This window comes from Oryx dammah, unplaced genomic scaffold (assembly GCF_014754425.2).
Source record: "Oryx dammah isolate SB20612 unplaced genomic scaffold, SCBI_Odam_1.1 HiC_scaffold_11050, whole genome shotgun sequence".
Classification (NCBI taxonomy): domain Eukaryota; kingdom Metazoa; phylum Chordata; class Mammalia; order Artiodactyla; family Bovidae; genus Oryx; species Oryx dammah.
The window spans coordinates 3,654,457-3,675,595 of NW_024080444.1; the positions used below are offsets into that span (position 1 = coordinate 3,654,457).

The 21,139-nt window shown below is 38.6% G+C and overlaps 1 protein-coding gene across 1 annotated transcript in view; it reads right to left on the reverse strand.

The window, feature by feature from the left end:
- LOC120860252 (leucine rich adaptor protein 1-like) overlaps positions 1-20,469 on the reverse strand; it is a 47,687-nt gene extending 27,218 nt beyond the window's left edge. Inside the window, exon 1 of the mRNA XM_040236050.1 lies at positions 19,467-20,469. Coding sequence (XP_040091984.1) covers positions 19,467-19,772 — 306 coding nt within the window. The 5' untranslated portion in view covers positions 19,773-20,469. The remainder of the gene's footprint in view (positions 1-19,466) is intronic.
- Between the last annotated feature and the right edge of the window lie 670 nt (positions 20,470-21,139).

Below are 21,139 nucleotides of genomic sequence, written 5' to 3' on the forward strand. Positions count from 1 at the left end.
CTGAAGTTAAAAGTCAACAGCTTATCCTATTATTGTTGTTGTTGTTTAGTTGTTACGTCTATCTGGCTCTTTTGCAACCCCATGGACTGTGTGTACTCCACCAACCTCCTCTGTCCATGTGATTTCCCAAGCAAGAACATGCCATTTCCTTCTCAAGGGGATCTTTCTGACCCAGGGATAGAACCTGAGTCTCCTGCATTGGCAAGTGGATTCTTTACCGCTGAGCCATCAGGAAAGCCCCATTCTATATTGTTGTTGTTGAGTTGCTAAGTCATGTCCAACTCTTTGTGACCCCATGAACCACAGCATGCCAGGCTTCCCTGTCCTTCACAACAATCAGGGAAGCCCCATCCCATATTGTGCTGGTGGAGCCCCATCCCATATTGTGCTGGTGGTGGTTTAGTCACTAAGTCATGTTGATTCTTGAGACCCCATGAACTATAGCCTGCCAGGCTCCTCTGTCCATGTGATTCTCCAGGCAAGAATACTGGATTTGGTTGCCATTTCCTTCTCCAGGGGATCTTCCTGACCCAGGGATTGAACCTGGGTCTCCTGCATCACAAGTAGATTCTTTACCAACTGAGCTATGAGGGAAGTCCCCATCCCATATTTTAATACAGAATAAAAGCAAAACTACTATAATGAAAGTTCAGACTTACAGTCAAATATCACTAGAATTTATATTTATTGTCTAGAAGTTAAAATTTTGTTGGATGCAATTTAAAACATAACCAATGTTGTGCCTGCTGCTGCTGCTAAGTCGCTTCAGTTGTGTCCAACTCTGTGTGACCCCATAGAAGGCAGCCCACTAGGCTCCTCTGTCCCTGGGATTCTCCAGGCAAGAATACTGGAGTGGGTTGCCATTTCCTTCTCCAATGCATGAAAGTGAAAAGGGAAAGTGAAGTTGCTCAGTCGTGCCCGACTCTTAGTGACCCCATGGACTGCAGCCTACCAGGCTCCTCCATCTAGGTTCCTCTAAAACTAGGGAAATTTTTTTTTTCTTTTCCCATTGTCCATCTTCTGATCCAGAGATGTTATTCTTGCAATCAGCTAAAACTTGACATTGGTCCCACCTAACAGTCTGTATATATGGCTTCTCTAAACTTATCAGAGTGATTCCCATTACCATTCTTCAGTAATAGCATCTTTCTAGGCTGGTTATACAATGTCAGAATTCACTGCTCAGATAAAGAGGAGCTGGAGATTATGTATCGAATTCTGGGAAATAAGCATAGGTACCATAATTAAAGCCCTGTGACCGATGTCAGAAATAGGAGGAATCCTGGTAGCAGTGCTTTTTAAATGTAGTGGAGGTTTTATTTTGATAAAAGTATTCACAGTTTGAATTTTTGTTATATTGTTTATATTATCCCACTTAGAAAATTTAATAAGTTTAATAAGTTTTAATAAGTTCAAAATAACTTCCAAAGTGACAACAAAGAATTCTAACAATAATCATATTGCATACAAAATAATGGCTAGTTTTTAGTGAAGCACTAGTTCATCATGTGTGTGTGTCTATGTATTTCACCTAATTTTCACAAAAACTTTAATGGATATCATCATCTTCAAATTGCAACTCAAAGAGGATCTGTAACTTGCCAGCTTCATACAATTGGAAACTGATGGAGCTGGGATTCAGTCTGAGATCTATAACATGTGGTCACGCAGATGCTTACCTGCTCTTTTCTCCTCTGCAAGAGATCAGAAAACAGTATTCATGCACCCTTTAAAGAAAAACAAACTACTCAAATATTCAGTCTGACAAAAGAAAAAGGAATGAAGAGTTGGAAAATCATGTTGCAAGAGGAATGGCAATTATTCTGCCTGCCTAGGAATTATTAAGGAAATATTACATCATTACAACAAAAATATAAGAAACAAGTTAACTATCCAGTATTAGAGAAATGCACAGAAAACAGTATTTTTCAGGCAATAAAAATTAAGTTTAGAAAGATCGTATAGGAAAAGGCTTATAATACAATGTCCAGCAAAAAAAAAAAAAAAAAAAAAGAGCTACAAAAAGTAAAATATAAGGTGTAACTTCAACAATGAAAAGGAAAAATTACAAGAGAAAAATACTTTAAGACAAAAATGTTACACTAGCGGCCTCAGGGTAATGTAATAATTTTTTGGTCCCTCCATCTTTTCCTTGTATTTTATGTACTTTCTAAAATATGCATCAGGAATGTATATTACATTTTAATCAGAAAACTACTTTAATTTCAAAATAAAGCAAACAGTCAGAATTATATAATTAGTTCACAGATAAATGTCATTTGGATAATTAAAACATAATTTTTTTGCTTAGAAAATATCAACATACTAATAAAGGCAACTTAAATTTATTGAGGGCATATATTGTAATCATATAATCTATAATTATGAAATTATACCTAGTAGGAAGAAAACAAAAATTTTGACATATTTATATTTTGAATAAGTATAATCTTTTCTCTTTCCTTGTTCCAAAAATATTTTTGTCATTTTGTTATTCTGCTACATACTTTCATTGCTCAGTAATAAATAGCATGCTTTCTTGTTTATGAATATTTCAAAAAGACAGCATACTTTAAGGATCCCGTAATATAAAACACATGGAAACCATTTAGTTCTCAAGAAGAGAACTTAAGAGAAAAATAATATATTAAAAAATATAACACAGCTTTTGTTACATGGTCTTTAGTGAAAAAAGTGAAAGTGTTAGTTGCTTGGTTGTGTCCAACTCTTGTAACTCTATGGATTATATATAGTCCACAAGGCTCCTCTGCCCATGAAATTCTCTAGACAAGAATACTGGAGTGGGTAGCCACTATTGGTCCTTAGTGCCAGTCAAATCATATTCAAACTTCTTAGATTAGTATTTTCTATTCATTTGGGTAGTTTTACCTTTCCAATATTCTTTTCATTGACTCCAGCATAATCTTCTCATCCACCTCAATCATTCTCATTACAGTTGAACAAGCAGTCAGTGCTTTATACTATCCTAAATTTACTCAAGCTGATATTTCTACTGACAGTTATTCTCCTAATTACTTTCTAGACAGCTTTATTCATTTATTCCTCCAATACTGAGCTCTTAAACTTTGCTGAATTCTAGAAATGAAATAACTGAATGAGATTCTGGCTTTGAGAGAACTTATAATCTTATGAGGGATATAAAAAAAAATACAGTATTATCCCTGATATGACTGGAACAATAAAAAATCAGAGTTAACAGGAAGTGGGAAGGATGAGGATGGGAAAGAAAAAAGATGCAGACAAAAGGAATGGCATGTACAAATGTCGAGACAAGAGTATACACAGAGGACTCTGAAGAAGTTGAGGTGGGGTGATATGTTAAGATGTAAAAGATAAGTGTGTATGGACAGTACAGATAGTTAGAATTTGTTTCCAATAAAAATTACATTTTATTATGGGTCAGAACCTTTTGGCATTAGACCAGAATTTTCAATAATGTGGAGGTTAAATATTGCTATTGTTTTAGTAACAACCTCATGCCTTATCTGATTGATTTGCAAGTTACCTGAAATTCTTGTCTGAAATTCATTTGTATTTTTCCTGGCGTTTATATGGTAGTGGGATAAAGATGATGTTTAGAATGTGTTTTATTTACTTAATCTCTATTCTAGAAAACATTTCTAGAAGCAGAGTTGGGGAACAGTGTCCAGGGTGGACATTTACATAGTTAAATGATTTGCAATTGAGAGTTTCCATCTGTCTTTAAGGGCCAACAAAGAGTGAGGATTTGGAAAGATGTATATTTACTATAGATATTAGAACAACTAAAATTTCTGGCTGGGGCAAAGTTAATTTCATGTATAAGGTCAAGAGAGAGAAAATAGATTCACACACTTGGAAATGAGTCTAACAAGAATCAACTTGACATTCTTAGTATACACTTATTTTATTTGTTCTCAGAGGAGTTAGTGTCCTTGAGTAGCACAGAATTCTGCTTACAAAAAGGCACTGGGTTTCATGTAGATAAATTTCTCAAGTTATTTGATCCTACTGACAAAAAAATCAACTCAAAGAGGTAAAAAAAAACTAAAAAGGCACCGTGTATCTCTCCTTAAGGAATACTGGGTGAAATCCAAACAGAATCAGTTTGTCGTGAGACTGAAAGCAAATAAACATAACACAACAGTTAGTATTAAGAAATTACTGGGCATTCCCATAATGATATCTGGACTTTGGGAATTAACATATAAATGGAAATGCATCTCCTCTGTTTATGTTGGCTGCTCCACAGTATCCGGAACAACCAGTTTGGAAAGTGGGAAGTCTGGCCTGGTCTCAGTCTACCGTAAATTGCTCTGTCTCTATATCTCCATTTCCGATTCAGCAATGTGAGCCTTTGATCGCGCTCCTAAGAAGCTTAGTTAGTGGTTCCTGGCTTTAAGTAAAAGTGTTACAGATAACCCACCTGCTTGTTAATGCCAATAAGGTAAGATAGTTGTGCTGGGATTATTTAAAAGTATCCAACACAGAAAGTAGTATACTTTGGTGAGTTTAGCCTTGTTTTTTAATTTATTGACTGCTAATGACAATATTCTGAACTCATATTGTTTATTAATTAAATCAAAATGTTTGGGCAATTCCATTTTGTGCTGGCACCACCCTCCAAAGCCTGTTGATTTTCCTTGTCTATTGCCAAGTAAAGTTATGGCTCACTAAAAAGATTGCTTTGTATTGTGACTGGAAGGAATACTGTTTAAAGAAATTCTTTCACTGTCTTCTTAAATTCCCTTTAAAGCTATAGTATATGTTAATATTGGAGAAGGAAATGGCAACCCACTCCAGTATTCTTGCCTGGAAAATCCCATGAACAGATAGCTTGACATGCTACAGTCCATGGGATCACAGAACAGTTGGATACAACCTAACGACTAAACAACAATACTACATTAATACAATACATGACAACCATTAAGATCTCTTGATCTTAAAAATTCCTCCAAAATTCTTAATCTCATCATGCCTGCAAATGCAGGAGACCAGGGTTTGATCTCTGGGTCAGGGACATCCTCTGGAGAAAGGAAGGGCTACTCACTCCAGCATTCTTGCCTGGAGAATTCTATGAACAGAAGAGTCTGGTGGGCTATAGTCCTTGGTGTTGCAAAGAGTCAAACACAACTGAGTGACTAACACTTCTTATCATGTATGAATCCAGATGACATTTTAACTGCAACAGAATAGAAGTAGTCAATTGCTTCACTGAATAAATTTCCCATCTTCTGTGAAATTGGTGTTTTTTAATCTCACTTATAAATGTTTAAGTCATAACTTGGTTAGAAAGGAGGGCCATTAAAAATTACTGCCAGTGAGCAACTGAACAAGTTTAAAAAATGCTTACCAGGACCCACAGGATATTCATCAGACTCCACTTTGAAGTACAGATCAAGGCAATGGACAATACTATGCTGATAAAAATCAACTCAAATAATAACCCAAATAAATTATACCAATACAGACATCTAAGAAAATAGTTTCATTATGCATAAGCATACTGATATGGAAAATTCAAATGTCATTTCCCTGTGGTACCAGATTATCTTGAAGCGGGACACATGATGGTAGAGATGGCAGTTTAATTTCTGTATAATTTCATAGGCTGAAGGATGGTGGTTAGAGGGAGGGAACTGGACAGAGTGGAGGAAATTTCAAAATCCATTTCTAAGTCCTTATGTAAGTTTGGTCCCCATGAAAACTTGTGGGTTCATCCTCATGGGTCCAATGTCTACCAAAATAATCCTTGTCATATTCTAGTTCATTTTTTTCCACTGACAAAAATATACATAGAAAACTATAAATCTCAACTCTTCGTTATCCTGACTTTCTTCTCACATATTTATTCTGGCTTTTCCAAACTAACTTTTAAAAACTTCCAAATAAGGAATAACTGGAACAAGTATTACTTTATAAAGGAAATAGAAATTTTAAAACTGAAGTAGTAAACTAAAAATTAACAAACAGAATGTAAAAGTTAAAATTCTCTTTCATTAAGCTTGTCAGAGCCGTAGTTCTTGGCAAACTCTTAACATCACCAGAGTAAAGGAAAAACAAGTGGGTATTTTTCAAGACTTACTTCAATATATGGATTTTACTATTAAATATAATGGCAACCCATTCCAGTGTTCTTGCCTGGAGAATCCCAGGGACGGGGGAGCCTGGTGGGCTGCCGTCTATGGGGTCGCACAGAGTCGGACACGACTGAAGCGACTTAGCAACAGCATAATCCCCAAAAGGGGTTTGTCTGAATTTTAAATGCTAAATTTAATATAACACGATGATGGTCATAGCAAAGCTTGATTTATTACTTCTTTAGCCAAGTGAGTATAATATCAGGCAGAAGGCTATTATTATTAGCCACACTTACTAGGCAGATACTATACTTTAACAAATGAATGCTATAAACACTGTAAAATAGCATATGCTGCAAATGTTACATTCACCGTCTAGTTGTTGTAACCTCATAACCCCGTGACTGAGAAAGGAAGATAGCATATGTGAAAATGCTTTGTAAACTATGGTGTACAGTGCAAATTAACAACTCCAAGGAGAAATATTTTGTTAGACAAAAAAAAAAAAAAAAGCTAAAAGATTATTTACTTTTCCCGCATAGTCTTCTCTGCTCTTCCTCACTTAACAAAACTAGCTTCCAGCATCCTTGCCCCTATACAGCTTAAATATCAGTAGTAGAAAGTGTCTAACATTCAAAACGTATTTACTGAATACCACCTAGGGTCCAAAATCTTCCAGTTACCCTTTCATTTTTTCATATGGAGCCCAAACTCTGTCTGAAAAGATGATTTTGTAAGAACAGGGTTTCTGGCATTAAGTCAATAGGAAGGTAGGAAATTGAGAGCATATTCTTCCAATTGCCCCAAATATGCTTCAGGTAGACACACTTGTACAATTTAACTGAGTGCTGGCCTGAGGTATGCTTTTGATTGATGTGAGGTGGCCACCTGTAGCGCTCTGTTGAAAAATATTCTTAGGACAGGTCTAAATTCAGCAGGAGAAAGTGATGTCAGTCATTAATTATGAATATACTATACATAGGAGGGAGGATGGGCAATATTTATAATTTCTTGTGCTGAAACTTTCACTGAAGTATCTAGAGAGAAACTTTTAAGTTGAAGAATGTTTAAGGAAAAGTTGTATTTTTGTATGTGTATGTGGATATGTGTGTAGGAGGGAGAGAAAGAGAAAGGGGAGAGGGAAGGAATGCAAAGGTAAAGGTAACAAGTGGGAGAGCCTGCTGCTGCTAAGTCGCTTCAGTCGTGTCCGACTCTGCGTGACCCCATAGACGGCAACCCACCAGGCTCCCCCGTTCCTGGGATTCTCCAGGCAAGAACACTGGAGTGGGTTGCCATTTCCTTCTCCAATGCATGAAAGTGAAAAGTGAGAGTGAATTTGCTCAGTCGTGTCCGACTCTTAGTGACCCCATGGACTGCAGCCTACCAGTCTCCTCCATCCATGGGATTTTCCTGGCAAGAGTACTGGAGTAGGGTGCCATTGCCTTCTCCATGATTGCAGGACTGTTTTTGTAGCTTTTATGTAAAGTCCAAAATTATTTTAAAATACAGTTTTAAAAAAATTCCCCACATATTTGTAAATTTTTCCTGTTGGTAATATAAACAAGAAGTAGGAAGATTAAAAGCAGCAAAAGACCATGCAGTGTAGCTTCTTGGAGGAGGATAAAACCAAGGGGATAAAACCAAAACCACTTTGGGAAAGTGAGTAGTATTTAAAAGTTCACATAGGGACAAAAAAATTCTGAAGGAAACCCATGCAGTTGCTAGGTTAGTAGTGATACTAACTTATCTGATCCTGGGAGGGATTGGGGGCAGGAGGAGAAGGGGACGACAGAGGATGAGATGGCTGGATGGCATCACCGACTTGATGGACGTGAGTCTGAGTGAACTCCGGGAGTTGGTGATGGACAGGGAGGCCTGGTGTTCCGCAATTCATGGGGTCGCAAAGAGTCGGACACGACTGAGCGACTGAACTGAACTGAACATATCTGATAGCCATTTTTCATCTTTGAAATCTAGTTACAAATTAAAAACTGAAAACTTGGTTCATTCTTTGAAACAGTCTCCAGTTCTAGAATCTTATAAATACTGAAGAAACCTAACTTTTCTCATTCCATCAATCTAATTTACCCATCTGGACATTGCTGATGATGTTCACTGCAAGTTTGCAGACTGCCTTAAATACCTCAGACACAGTGTTCCCAAGTCTGTTTTGAGGATATGCCAAGGAGAGGCAGAGGAGTATGCCCAAGAAATCAGTGCTCTCTGAGTACCAAGGTGGACTGCAAAATAAATTATCATTTTCAACCAAAACCACATAAACTGTGTTATATATCAATATGTATTGTATATAACATAAATGATGTCTCTCTTTAAGTTCCTTTTTTTTTTTAACTCTGGGACTTCAGAACCTCATTCCAGAATAGGAAAAGAAGATGACAGAAACTAAAATGTGCATTTCTTTGTGCACCTAATGGAGATGAAAAACATCCTTTCATTCCTATGTGGCCAGTATCCCTGAGAGTAACACATTCTGAAATTGACCATATGTGAGAATAGAATAGGTCCTGAAACCAAGAAAAATTCTTCTGCATCACTTCACAGAGAAAAAAAGGTTCTTTTCTTTTCCTTCCTCCTTTTCTTCAACCTCCTTCCCTCACTTCCTCTCTCTTCTCCCCACCCTCCCTCCTGTTTCTCTCTCTTAAGTCAAGTGTCACAGTAATGGATAATAGGAAGAAAAATGTCTGTCTTTCTTAACTAAGAACTTAAGTTCCAGGTGACTGGGCATGGCTGGTGGGAAGCACTGGAGGGATTGGGGTTCTATGTTCAAGTCCCAAAAGGCAATGTTGTTAACGCCTTCCAAAGCCAAAAATTAGAACCAGGACTAAGATGTACTTTGATTTACACATTAAACAAATGCTGAGTCTTAAATGATTGCTTGGGCATTAGGGAAACAGAAGTGCTTAATCATAGCTTCTGCCCTCAGGATTATTATAGAGAGGGAGAAAAAGACAGTAGTTTTCTTAACCAAACTGAAATATACAGCCAAAATTTGGCCCAAATACAAAGTGACAAATGAAGTCATGTACATATAGATGGGGAAACAGTGGACACAGTGGCTGACTTTATTTTTTTGGGCTCCAAAATCACTGCAGATGGTGATTGCAGCCATGAAATTAAAAGACGCTTACTCCTTGGAAGGAAAATTATGACCAACCTAGACAGCATATTAAAAAGCAGAGACATCACTTTGTCAACAAAGATCCATCTAGTCAAGGCTATGGTTTTTCCAGTAGTCATGTAAGGATGTGAGAATTGGACTATAATGAAAGCTGAGCACTGAAGAATTGATGCTTTTGAACTGTGGTGCTGGAGAAGACTCCTGACTGCAAGAAGATCCAACCAGTCCATCCTAAAGGAGATCAGTCCTGGGTATTCACTGGAAGGACTGATGTTGAAGCTGGAATACTTTGGCCACCTGATGTGAAGGGCTGACTCATTGGAAAAGACCCTGATGCTGGGAAAGATTGAGGGTGGGAGGAGAAGGGGACAACAGAGGATGAGATGGTTGGATGGCATCACCGACTCAGTGGACTTGAGTTTGGGGAAATTCCAGGAGTTGGTGATGGACAGGGAGGCCTGGCATGCTGTGGTTCATGGGGTCGCAAAGAGTCGGACACAACTGAGCAACTGAACTGAACTGAACATAGGATTTTATCAGACTTTTACATTATGGAACTCTTTAGCACCAGAGATTTATAAATATATCTTAAAGAATCATGTGCTTTTTCTGCAGAAAAATTGTGTCAATGAACAATATTTCAAATACCATTAAATCATTAAGTTTTATAGTGTGGTTATAAAATCACTGATTTAAGTGATGAAACTGGTGGCCTTCTGGCACCACTATTTTATCATCATCTTGTAAGATGGTAAGTGGCTTCCCTGGTGGCTCAGCTGGTAAAGAATCTGCCTGCAATGCAGGAGACCCAGCTTAGATCCCTGGGTCAGGAAGATCCCCTGGGTCAGGAAATGGCAACCCACTCCAGTACTCTTGCCTGGAACATCCCACGGACGGAGGAGCCTGGCAGGCTACAGTCCATGGGGTCGCAGAGTCGGATGTGACTGAACGACTTCACTTTCATTTCCTTTCCTTTGTAAGATGGTAAGAGGCTAGAGTATGGTTTCAGATGCTTACCCATGAAATCCTATAAAGGGCTTAGTCTATCTATAACCAGTTACTTTTGTCCTTTTCTGCATTCTGAGCAAATGACTGCTTTTCTCACTAAAATCCTATGTAAAATCTATCATAGTCAATATTTTCTACCCATCTATATCTGGCAGGAGGCATGGGCTCATAGGAGGAAACTGTGGAATGCTGGTAAATGTTCTCAAAGTAGTCATCCAGTCCATTACCTTCCTTGTGGTGGTCTTGTCCACGATTACCATCAGCCATTGCAACTAAGATCCTAAGGAGTCAGTTGATTTGTAATTCACCTTACTCAATAGAAAGGACTTGTCAGTGTTGAAATAATCATTTCCTACTTGGGCAATAATAATTTCAGATGTTGCTTTTGTGAAAGTATGTTCCAGGCCTATTTAGCAACCTGGATATAGTTCATGCAGGACAAGAAGTTGTTTTGTGTGTGTGCATGCTAAGTTGCTTCAGTCATGTCTTGACTCTTTGTGACCTCATGGACTGTAGCCCTCCAGGCTTGTCTGTCCATGGGATTTTCTAGGCAAGAATACTGGAGTGGGTTGCCATGCCCTCCTCCAGAGGATCTTCCTGACCCAGGGATTGAACCTGCATCTCTTATGTCTCCTGCCTTGGCAGGCAGTCTCTTTACCACTCGTGACACCTGGGAAGCCCTTTAATTATCTCACTCTTCCAATTTTTTGCTTTGCAATCTTCCAACTCTCCATAAGATGTGCCTTCATGGAGAGGGCAAATTGGTCAGTAGTATAGTTCTACTTTTATACATCACTTTCATGTAAGAATAGGCTTGAAGGATATTAGTTATTTCTTCAAGTAAAGAATCCAGTGTTATGATTATGTCTGACCTCTACGAGTAGAATCTGTTTTGTCCTCATGAGCCTTCCAAAGTCTGAACAAATCTAAGATGGTTTTGAGACACGACCACAGGGGCACTTTAGTTTTAAGGATGGCCATTCTAGTTCCTGGATGTGGCATGAATCATCTTGTGCCATTCTGACCCAACTTTAAAAAGTTTTGTTGATATTATTATTAAAAAAACTCAACACAGATTATGTTAAATGGCAAGTGACTGATGAGAAGTACATTCCAGTTTGAAGACTTGGTTACTTTCTTCAAAAGAGTGATGAAGTGGTCTGATTAAGTCAGATTTCTATGGGTAGAATTTGATTCTAAAAGAACTACTGAATATTTGGATAATCATTTATTATTAAAAGCAAACTAATGGCTTTTTCATTTTAATGAGTGACTAGTTGAGATTCATATAAGTCAATTGACAGAATAAGATACAAATTGACTAGATAAATATTTCTTAAACTCTTATCAGTAATCTGTTTATATTACCTAACACCCCACAGGTCTTACCTCACAAGTGGGTTATGAGTGAGAATGAAATGGCACAATTCATGAAACCTATTTACAGTTCCAACTGGTACATTGTACTAATCCAATAAATGCCAGGTGACATAATAAAATATTATTGTGCAAAATAAGAAAAATGAAATCCACACATGTTAAATTCTGTAAGTGTATATATGCCTATATATGCAGGCAAAGACATAGAGAAACACCCAAGAGGATTCACACCAAATTGCCAGCAGTGGTTTCCTTTGGGTAAGGAGTAACAGGGAAGATGTGTTAAGGATAGGTGAAAAGGGACTTTTGTTTTCCTTTATATAATATTACTGAAAGTTTTATAATAAGAGAGCATATATTTAAATTCAATAGGAAACAATAATATTTTAAAGGGATACCAAAATATCCACTGGTAGTTGTGTGATGAAATTATTCCAAAAATGTCCATTCACAATAAATGCACACTTCATGGTGCTGAGATATAGCACTGCTTGGGAATAATTTGGATCCAGAAGATACCCAGTGGTTCTTGTTTGAATGAATGGCTGGGAAACCACTTATGGTGACCTAGTCAAATTATTAACCCCTGTGAGCCATAGTTTCCTTATCTGTAAAATTAACATAATAAATATTGAGCACAGTATTTATTCCCTTTTTTAAAAGGAGAGTTACTTGGGTTTTATTTTAAAAACTGAGACTTTTGAAATGTATGTTTGAAAATATAATTTTTCCTTATGAAATTCTATGACTAGTTTACACTGAGCACAGTTTGGATCAAGGTGTTTTGAGCACATATCTGTAAAGTCCTGGCAGGTGTAAGGATTTCTCATTTCTACTACTTTCTAGTGAGTTATCTAAGATCCAAGCTTAACTTCAGAGAATGTCTCAGGGAACTAAAATGCTACCAGTGGTAAGTTTTTAAAATTCCAAGTCATGAACACAATTGAGCTCCAGCATTGAACTCTGAGCCTTGAGCTAGTCAAGGCAGGGCATTAATTCACCAGCAGCTTTTGTACAAAAGTATTTATGGGAATGTTGGTGATGGTGGCAAAAAGAAAGGGTACAAGTACTGGAAACAAGCTGATTTTAAACACGTTCGTCCAAATCTTGGTTGTTCCTAAGATAGATGTCTTTAGTTTTTCTTCCTCCTTGGAGGGTTTATGGTAAATAACCACACAGTTTAACTTATTTGTAAATTCTAGGAGACAATCACACATGTACACTTAAACCTGAGTGTCAATATGGGCAACAGGGTTCTCTAAAGGGTGAAATGTAGCAACTCAGGCTTAAAGCTCAGATTCTGACCCCAACCTAGCTTATCCCCACTCTCTCAGTAGTTTTGAGCATTAACAGCAAGCTTCAATGCTTTATCTATAAAAAATATTTGTGAATAATATATTTAGTTGTGATTATTATTAAGAATGGGATAGTACATACAATTGTTAAACTAACACAGTGCCTTCTACATAGAAAAGTCTCACGATGAGTAACCAAATACTAGTCTCAATTCCTCAGATTTCCTAAAGAAATTAAGTTCTGCAATTCTTTATGCTACTATAATTTGCTTGCACTAAAGCTGGGGAAAGGCTTCACAGGTTTCTTTTTTGCTTTTTATGGAAAGGCAGTCTCTATGGAAGATCTGATGCATGAGAAGTGCTATGATGGTCAGTCTGATAGAAGAGGTGCCCACACTTTCATCAGTCCCATCAAGGACTCTCCTTGTACGATCAGCAGAACAGCCATGTAATTGACAGAAGACCTATTATTGTCATCATTCTTACTGCTTTTGGATGCATCAATAATAGCTGATTTCTTTTATATTTCATTGGATTCTTACAATGCCTTATGAGAGATGCTTTAATCACTATGTTAACAGAAAGCAGAGTCCTAGAGTAGTTACATAACTCGCAGATGCCACATAGCAGTGAGCGAAAGAGCCAAGATTAGAATGAGGGTTGCTGAGAACTGGGCAGGCCCTCCCACCAGGGAAGATGGACTAAAAGTCTCTGCAAGAACAGAGTTCAGGGCCTTGGCAGGCTGGTAGGCCCTGTGGTTTGTCTGCACTCTGACTTGCTCTAGGCTTGACTGGGAATCCCAGCTTGTCCGATTCCCAAGTTTATGAAGGTTCTACCGAACCAGAGGTTCACCGCTTGAGTAATGACTGAACAGCTTTAAAAGATAATCAAAAAGGAATGTTCTTCAAAGAAACTGTCCCTGCCCCACCCCCCCAAAAGAAACAAAAATAACAACTTGTCAGGAATCCCAGAGATTCCAGCCATGAATCACGGTTTCAGGAGTAGTATCTTCAAAAACTAAAGTCTTATGTGAGAAAGTGTTTTAATTATGATTCATTACCATAAAATGGAAGGTAAACAATGTTTTTATGCTACCAAGGAAGTAAACATAATCTTTTATGAGAAGTTAAAAAATCCTCATAAAGTTTGTGGTCTCTCAAGACTGAAGCAGCATGGTTGTACAACTTGAATGGAAGGTAATTCTTTCCATTTGGTGTACATTCCTGGGGACAGGGCAGGGCTCATCGGTTCTTTGATATGTTACTTTTTTAAAAGTTTTTCATAAATCCTCTAAATTCTATGTGTAGAATAATTACTACCTTTGCCTACACTGCTGTCAGTTTTAAGTCACTGTGTAAGGAAACACATACCAACATAATTTATTAGATTAAGTATAACAACATTCCATGTGCAAAATAACAGAAGCTACTGTTTAAGAAGCAGATTTTCTCATCTCTTTGATGTCTTTATCGCTAATATTTAGCCCTTAATTTGCATGGTTATCAGCACTTTTAATTCCTTGTACAAGGCACATTTGTCAGGAGAAATCTCCTGAGCTTTATCTTTTAATCTCAGCAGTTATGTCCGATTTCTATTATGGCATGCTGACATATTGGTTTGTAATCTTTCCCTGGCAAAATTATATCCCCATCTCATCTTTTCAGCTGTTTTGTGAACTCATCAAGGAAAATGCCTTCCATGTTATGACTTCTCAAGTATATACCCAAGAGTTTTACATAAAGTTTTGTCCAATTGAAAAAAAAAAAACAACTACATGATAAAACAGTAACAATACTACTGAAACAGTATTATGGAACAAGTGATAGAAATCTCCTAGCCTAATTTGAAACATGTCCAAAGCAATTGTGAAATTAATTTAATGAAATTATTATCACTTTTTGAGGAAATATAAAGTAACTTTATTTTTTATTACAAAATAGACAAACGATTTGTTATGAGAAGGGGCATGGAAAAGATAGACAAGAGAAAGTATTGATAAAAACCAAATACAATTCTATCCTTTTCAAAAATTTTCAATTTATGTTCTAGTATTATTATGTGCCTTGTATTTATGTGTGTTTGTGTCTAGCCCTGGGTATTATCTAGAAAACTTTATTAAAGCAAGAGTTGAAGAATTAAGTGGGGTATTTGAATGCTTTAATAGTAAGACAAATAAATAACTTGAAATTGTTTATTCCTCACTATTACACAGCTGCAAAAGTAGTTGCTAAAATATGGGATGAGGAAACAATATTTTCAGATTAGTCATTCTTAATGGCACAGCATTAACCATTCCAGCATGACACAGAATTGACTAAAATTCCAAAAATCTGGAATGTGGCATAAATAGGTAGTATATACTTCATTCAGCGTACTTTGTTGTTCTGAACAGTAATTATCTAGGAAAGCAAACTTGAGTGGGTCCATTAGATCCCTTCTAACTCCAGACTCTGATTGTTGAGTGATTATCATTATAACCTTATACATTTCAAAATTTTTACAGAGTAAACCAACACACGTAATGCTCAGTCTTAAACTAGAGGTATGGTACAGATGTTACTGAGATAACACTAAAATCCCTGGAGCATCTTGTTAAAGAAAACTGCAGTATAAAATTTACTACTAACTGGTAAACACAGATTTTGACAGAGATTATCTACATTTATTAGAAAAATATTTCAGATATTATGTGATGTTCTAAAACTTAGGACAGTATTTGATAAGCAATATTTAAAGTCTTATTCTTAAGAAACCTTTGCAAGTAGAGTCTGCATAGATAGTAGAATGAAAAGTCCAAATATAGGACAGAGCCTCCAAAGACTGACTTTTTAAAGTAAGCACTTTGTGCCAAATCCCCAGTGTCTCAAGGCAGGCCTGGTACATTGTTGGCAGTTAATAAATATCTGTTGGTTATTTAATGAACCAATATCTGAAACTACCCATGACATGACATCATGATGACTTCTTTTTGTTGGTCCTTTAAGTATTGTAGGGGTTGTGACTTATCACAGATTTATAAAAATTATTCTATATTTTGAAGAGAATTTATTGGGATGCAGACTAGAATGGGGGAAAAGCATAGTACATGGAGTCAGATGATATGCGTTCAAATTGTGATTCTGTTTACTAAATAGCTGTGTGACCCTAGCCTGTTTTCTCAACCACCTCTAAGCCACAATGATCTCATTCGCAAAATGTGAAGATACTTCTTTCTCAGTTATGACCTGAGACTCAAATAATATGACAAATAGTAAAACACTCTGTGAACTGAAGAGCAGTGAACAAATATTACTGGGCAGACTTTGCACAAGACATCAGACATCTATTTCCAACTTTGTTATAAATCTCCTATATATATCCCTGCATTTGCTTATTGTATTGTCAAATTTCCTTATCTCTAAATTGAAAAATATTTTACCTATTGGGAAAATGTGCTCCCTCTCAAAAATATCCTGATGGTTACTTTCAGTTGCCCTACTGTATCAAATATATATGGGCTTCCCTGGTGGCTCAGTGGTAAAGAATCCACCTGCCAATGCAAGAGACATGGGTTCCATCCCTGCGTCAGGAAGATCCTCTGGAGAAGGAAATGGCAACGCGCTCTGGTATTCTTGCCTGGGAGATCCCATGGACAGGAGAACCTCGTGGGCTACAGTCTATGGGGTCACAGAAGAGCCAGATATGACTTAGCGACTAAAACAAAAACAGCAGCAATCAAATATATGCCTGAAAATTTCCTTTTCCAATATTTTCCTTCCCACGTGAACATATGCTATTCATGTTGCTAACAAGAGTTTCAAGGTTAAGAAGTTTGGCCACAGAAACACCTCCTCCCCACTTCAATCTCTTTCATCTTCCTTCCTTTACACCTGAGTCTCACAGACCTCTAAGAGCTTTGATTGTAATATTTACAGATAAGAGTTAAGGTAATGATTCACAAAACCATAAAAGGAGATGAGAGACAATGAGAAAACCAGGTGTGTGTAAAGAACTTAAAAGTGTGTTGAGATTCTATCTTAGAAAAGTCTACGGTGCCTTTGGTCAATGGTTAGCACATACATTTTAATAGGAAAAGAAGGAAGTCTTAATTCCTGCAAGTGTCCAGAAAGTCTTGTACGAGGCTAAGGTGTTTCATAGGAAGGAGTTCTGAGGGCAAGACCCAAGCCTGATAGTTCCAGATCATCCAGAAGAAAAATCTGTGAACACAAAGTAATGAGCATAAAATGTGGGTCAGGCATAAGTCCAAACAGGCTGACTCAGTGCTCACAGGAGAGGGCAGAAAAGAACATACAACTCACAGAGGACTCACCCCAACTTCTCTCCAGGAGGATGCTAGGAGACAGAAAGAACTGTACAACTACATCTGTTCCACATTTATAACAAAAGTGCCAAGTCTACATAAAAACAAATATGTTGCTTTGCAATTATGCTGAAACTGGAGGTTTTAGCACCCACAAGAGTTACATAAAATGGGGGAAAATTATCTCACTGGCAGGGGAATATACCTGTTTTTGATTCCTTCCCACTAAACTCCCATGGCCAGTGTCAGTATCATCATTTGCTCAGTGGAGACCTTTATTAGAGGACAAAGTTGAAGACAAAAACATCTGCTCTGGCATAAATCTTCCCAGATGCATAGATAACTATGCTTCACATAGAAAATATAGTCAATTTAATAATCTGCTCCTGCTGTTGCTGTTTCTGTTATTTTTTAATGTATTTACTTATGTAACATAATCATATATAGCAAGATCTGGCTTGGGAAAACAGATTTCTATGACATTTCCATGGAGAAAAATAAACAAGGCTAGAAAATACCTTTCATTGAAAAATAATAATTTTCTAAAAATCTTACAAAATTCTTCAGTACACTTGGCTTGATATACAATTAATATAAATAATAAATGGTGAGTGCAAGAGATTTGAGAGCCCTAAATGGCAACCCACTCCAGTGTTCTTGCCTGGAGAATCCCAGGGATGGGGGAGCCCAGTGGGCTGCCATCTATGGGGTCTGCACAGTCAGACACAACTGAAGTGACTTAGCAGCAACAGGAGAAGCAAATAGGCTCCTTGAACTTTTATGTTGTGTGTTTTGAGCACCTGGTTAATTACCAGATATAGTAAATGTGCTTACTGAATAATTATTGAGTAATATGTATAACCTGTGGTGTGTGTATATATTTAGTGAAATATAGTAAGAGTGAATAGAGTCATGATATCTTTGCATTACATATATATACATGCATACATAGAACTATGCGTGTATGAATCTCTACATGTTTGCTTTCAACATCTGGTGCATTCCAGCTGGGAAGAAAATGGATACTTGAGGCATAAAAAGTAAAGTTCTTAAGTAGACCAGTTTAAGAGATCTTGAGAGGTTTTTGGAGCCCTTTTTGTTGATAGTGTGGTAAAAATTCTGAATGTAGGACATGATCTCTGAAGAATGGCTTTTTGTACAAATATGTTTGCCAAGATTACTTTATGCTGTGGAATTTATTCCCTCCCAGAGTTCCAACTGCAAAAAGAGAGGAGCTAGGGAAACACTACCAGTTACTTCTTTTTCATGCAAAGCCCCTATAGATAGGATGTCTGTAGAAGTGGCTGAGGCTCCTGTTGTTGCTTTCATTTCCAAGCTGGTGGGGAATGCGGTTTTGTGGTGTGGTCATCTTAAAAGGATTTGGGAAGGAATCATTTCCTCCAACCAGTTCATTGTAAAAAATAAACCGAGGTCCAGAAAGGTTAAGTAATTTGCCCGAGTTCACGGCAAGTAAATAAAGTGTCTCTCTCTCAGTACATCCGGAATAACAAGTATTCTAGGACCCTTGTTAGCCCCATTGTCCTATTCTTAGGCTAACGTTTGCAAACAGCACAGAAAACAATTGCAGATTGAGGATTGAGGGGGAAGGGTAGGAAGTGGTTATTAGCAAATCTCTGGGCCTGGGGATCACCTGCTCTTTCGGATCAACCATGAAATAAGCTATTCATAAGGACATCGAGGACGACTGAGCCATTGTTTTCAGAACCAGCAGTGGAGAATCAGCTCCACAGTTGCACCAAAGGGCGGGAGCAGTAGTGGTCTAAGAGGAGTGAGCCAGGAAGAAGGGCTGCAGGGACCCCGCCGCGCCACCTTTCGGCAAACCAGGAAGTGTTTTTGCAATAAGCGCGACGGACCGACCCACGTTTGGAAATGAAAGTGTAAACGGCAGACAGCAGGCCCCAGATGGGTGCAGTAACTGCAGACCCTCGGGCGGGTTTACGCCTGGGAGGCTGTGGACCGGCACGTGAATGGTCAGAGCCGGTAGCAGCGAGTTGGCTTCAGAAAGTACACAGAGCAGGGCAGGCTTTCCCGTCTTAGCGAACTGCGACTCAGCAAAGTCTCCCGTAAACAAGCTTCCTGCAGCTGCATCCATATGCGCGCCCGCTGCGCGTCCCTCTCACCAGTGTTTCCCATGCACCCAGCCCTCTGCTCGGCCGCCCCAGTCGTCCTCTCTCCCCTGCTCCACCTCCCGGGTCTTGCTGCCGGGGTTCCCACTCCCACAGCCGGCGCACCACACTCACCATCTCTTGCCTGAGGAGGTGAAGCTTGGTTTCCAGCCTCTCCAGGGTGCTACTGGAGTGGCTGGGTCGTGGGGAGCCAGAGGTTGGGGAGGATGAAGAGGAGGACGACAAGGAGAGAGGGAAACTGCAGCAGCTGCTGCTGCTGCTGCAACCGCTGCCGCCGCCCCCGCTCCCCCCTCCGGGGTCTCTGTCCCTCTCCGGGGGAACCGGCTCCTCCCCACGGAGCGAGCGCACTAGGCTCTCGGGCACTTTGCGTCCCAGCTTCAGCTCGATGTCTCTGAGGTCGGGCAGCGGGCCGTCTTCCATGACTTTTCAGGAACGATGAAAATGATAATAAAATACCACCGATGAGAGTCAGCAGCGGCCTCCAAGGCTGCCTGGAGATCGGCACACCGCTCCCGAGCCCGGGTGTTTATCCTCCGTGGTTCAAATGCACTGTCCACTCCATAGCCGCCTGCGCGCGGTTTAAGTCCTGAAATCCGCACAGGACGCGGCGGGTCGCAGCCGCAGTTCCCGGGGCGCTGTGACTCGCCCAGCACTTACAAGATTATAAAGCCCTCTTCATCCTCTTCCTTTTTGGCCACCCCACTGCAAAGTTGAGTTAATTGATATTGCAGAGGGGGAAATTCCGAGTGCTAGAGACCAAAAGACGAGAGGGAAATGTCTGTTTCAGCTCTATTGGGGGAAAAATTCACGTTATAAAACTGTCCATTCACATCCCAGCGCCATTCACCGACTGCCCATCTGGTAACATGCGACACAAAATAATGATGTGGCCACACTCCAGGGTTGTTTCATTTCCCAGCCATATGTCTTCAAGCTTTAGGTATATTCTGGATAATCAGAAATAATTTCTGGTCCATGAGAGAGGAGGTCTGTCGTGTGCCCAGACACATTAAAAAAAAAAAAGTTTGCTTAACAGTTTAACGGCTTCCTCAATGCTGCAGAAATTCCCATCTCCCCATTTAGGCTGTTAGATCCAAGTCATTGTGTTCCTCCAAGCCTCGGAAACTTTAAACTCTGCTGGCAGGTGGACCAAACCAGGGCCAACCCTTGTACCGTAAAGCATAGGCAAGAAGAGCAACAGAAAATTTCCGACCCCTGCTGCTCCCTGTAGTTTCAACGTCCTGTCTTAGTTGAAAGCACCTACACTTTGATTAGACTTAAAGGTTCCGTTTTTCAAAATTGCCAGGTAACTACAACATCTAGAAGTGGTAACAAATATTAGAGGCAGAAAAATGTCTTTAACTGTAGTATCATTCCCCATCCCTCCTCTTCCTATATGGCAAAAATTTTGCTTCAGAGAAGCCTTTCCTAATAATTTTGTACTAATGTAAGGTATAATAATTCCACCAAAAGTTCATTGAGTGTACAAAGTTAATTGTCTTATCAAACGTTACACTATGGCAGCACAAGCAGATGTGAAAAATTAAATAGCCAGAATAATCTATATGATTACTGAGTGGTAGATTTTAAAAGGGGAAAGTTGCTGATATACTTTTACCTTAATTATGGAGGAAGAATATTGAATCTAACTAGTAAAAAGTTGTCATTGGTAATTTACCTTTTTTTTTTCCAGCTATTTAAAAGAAACTCAAAGCATGCCATCTATGGATCTGAGACACTTCTACCAAATAAGTTATTATGAACTCTGTGGATTATAGTTTTGATTT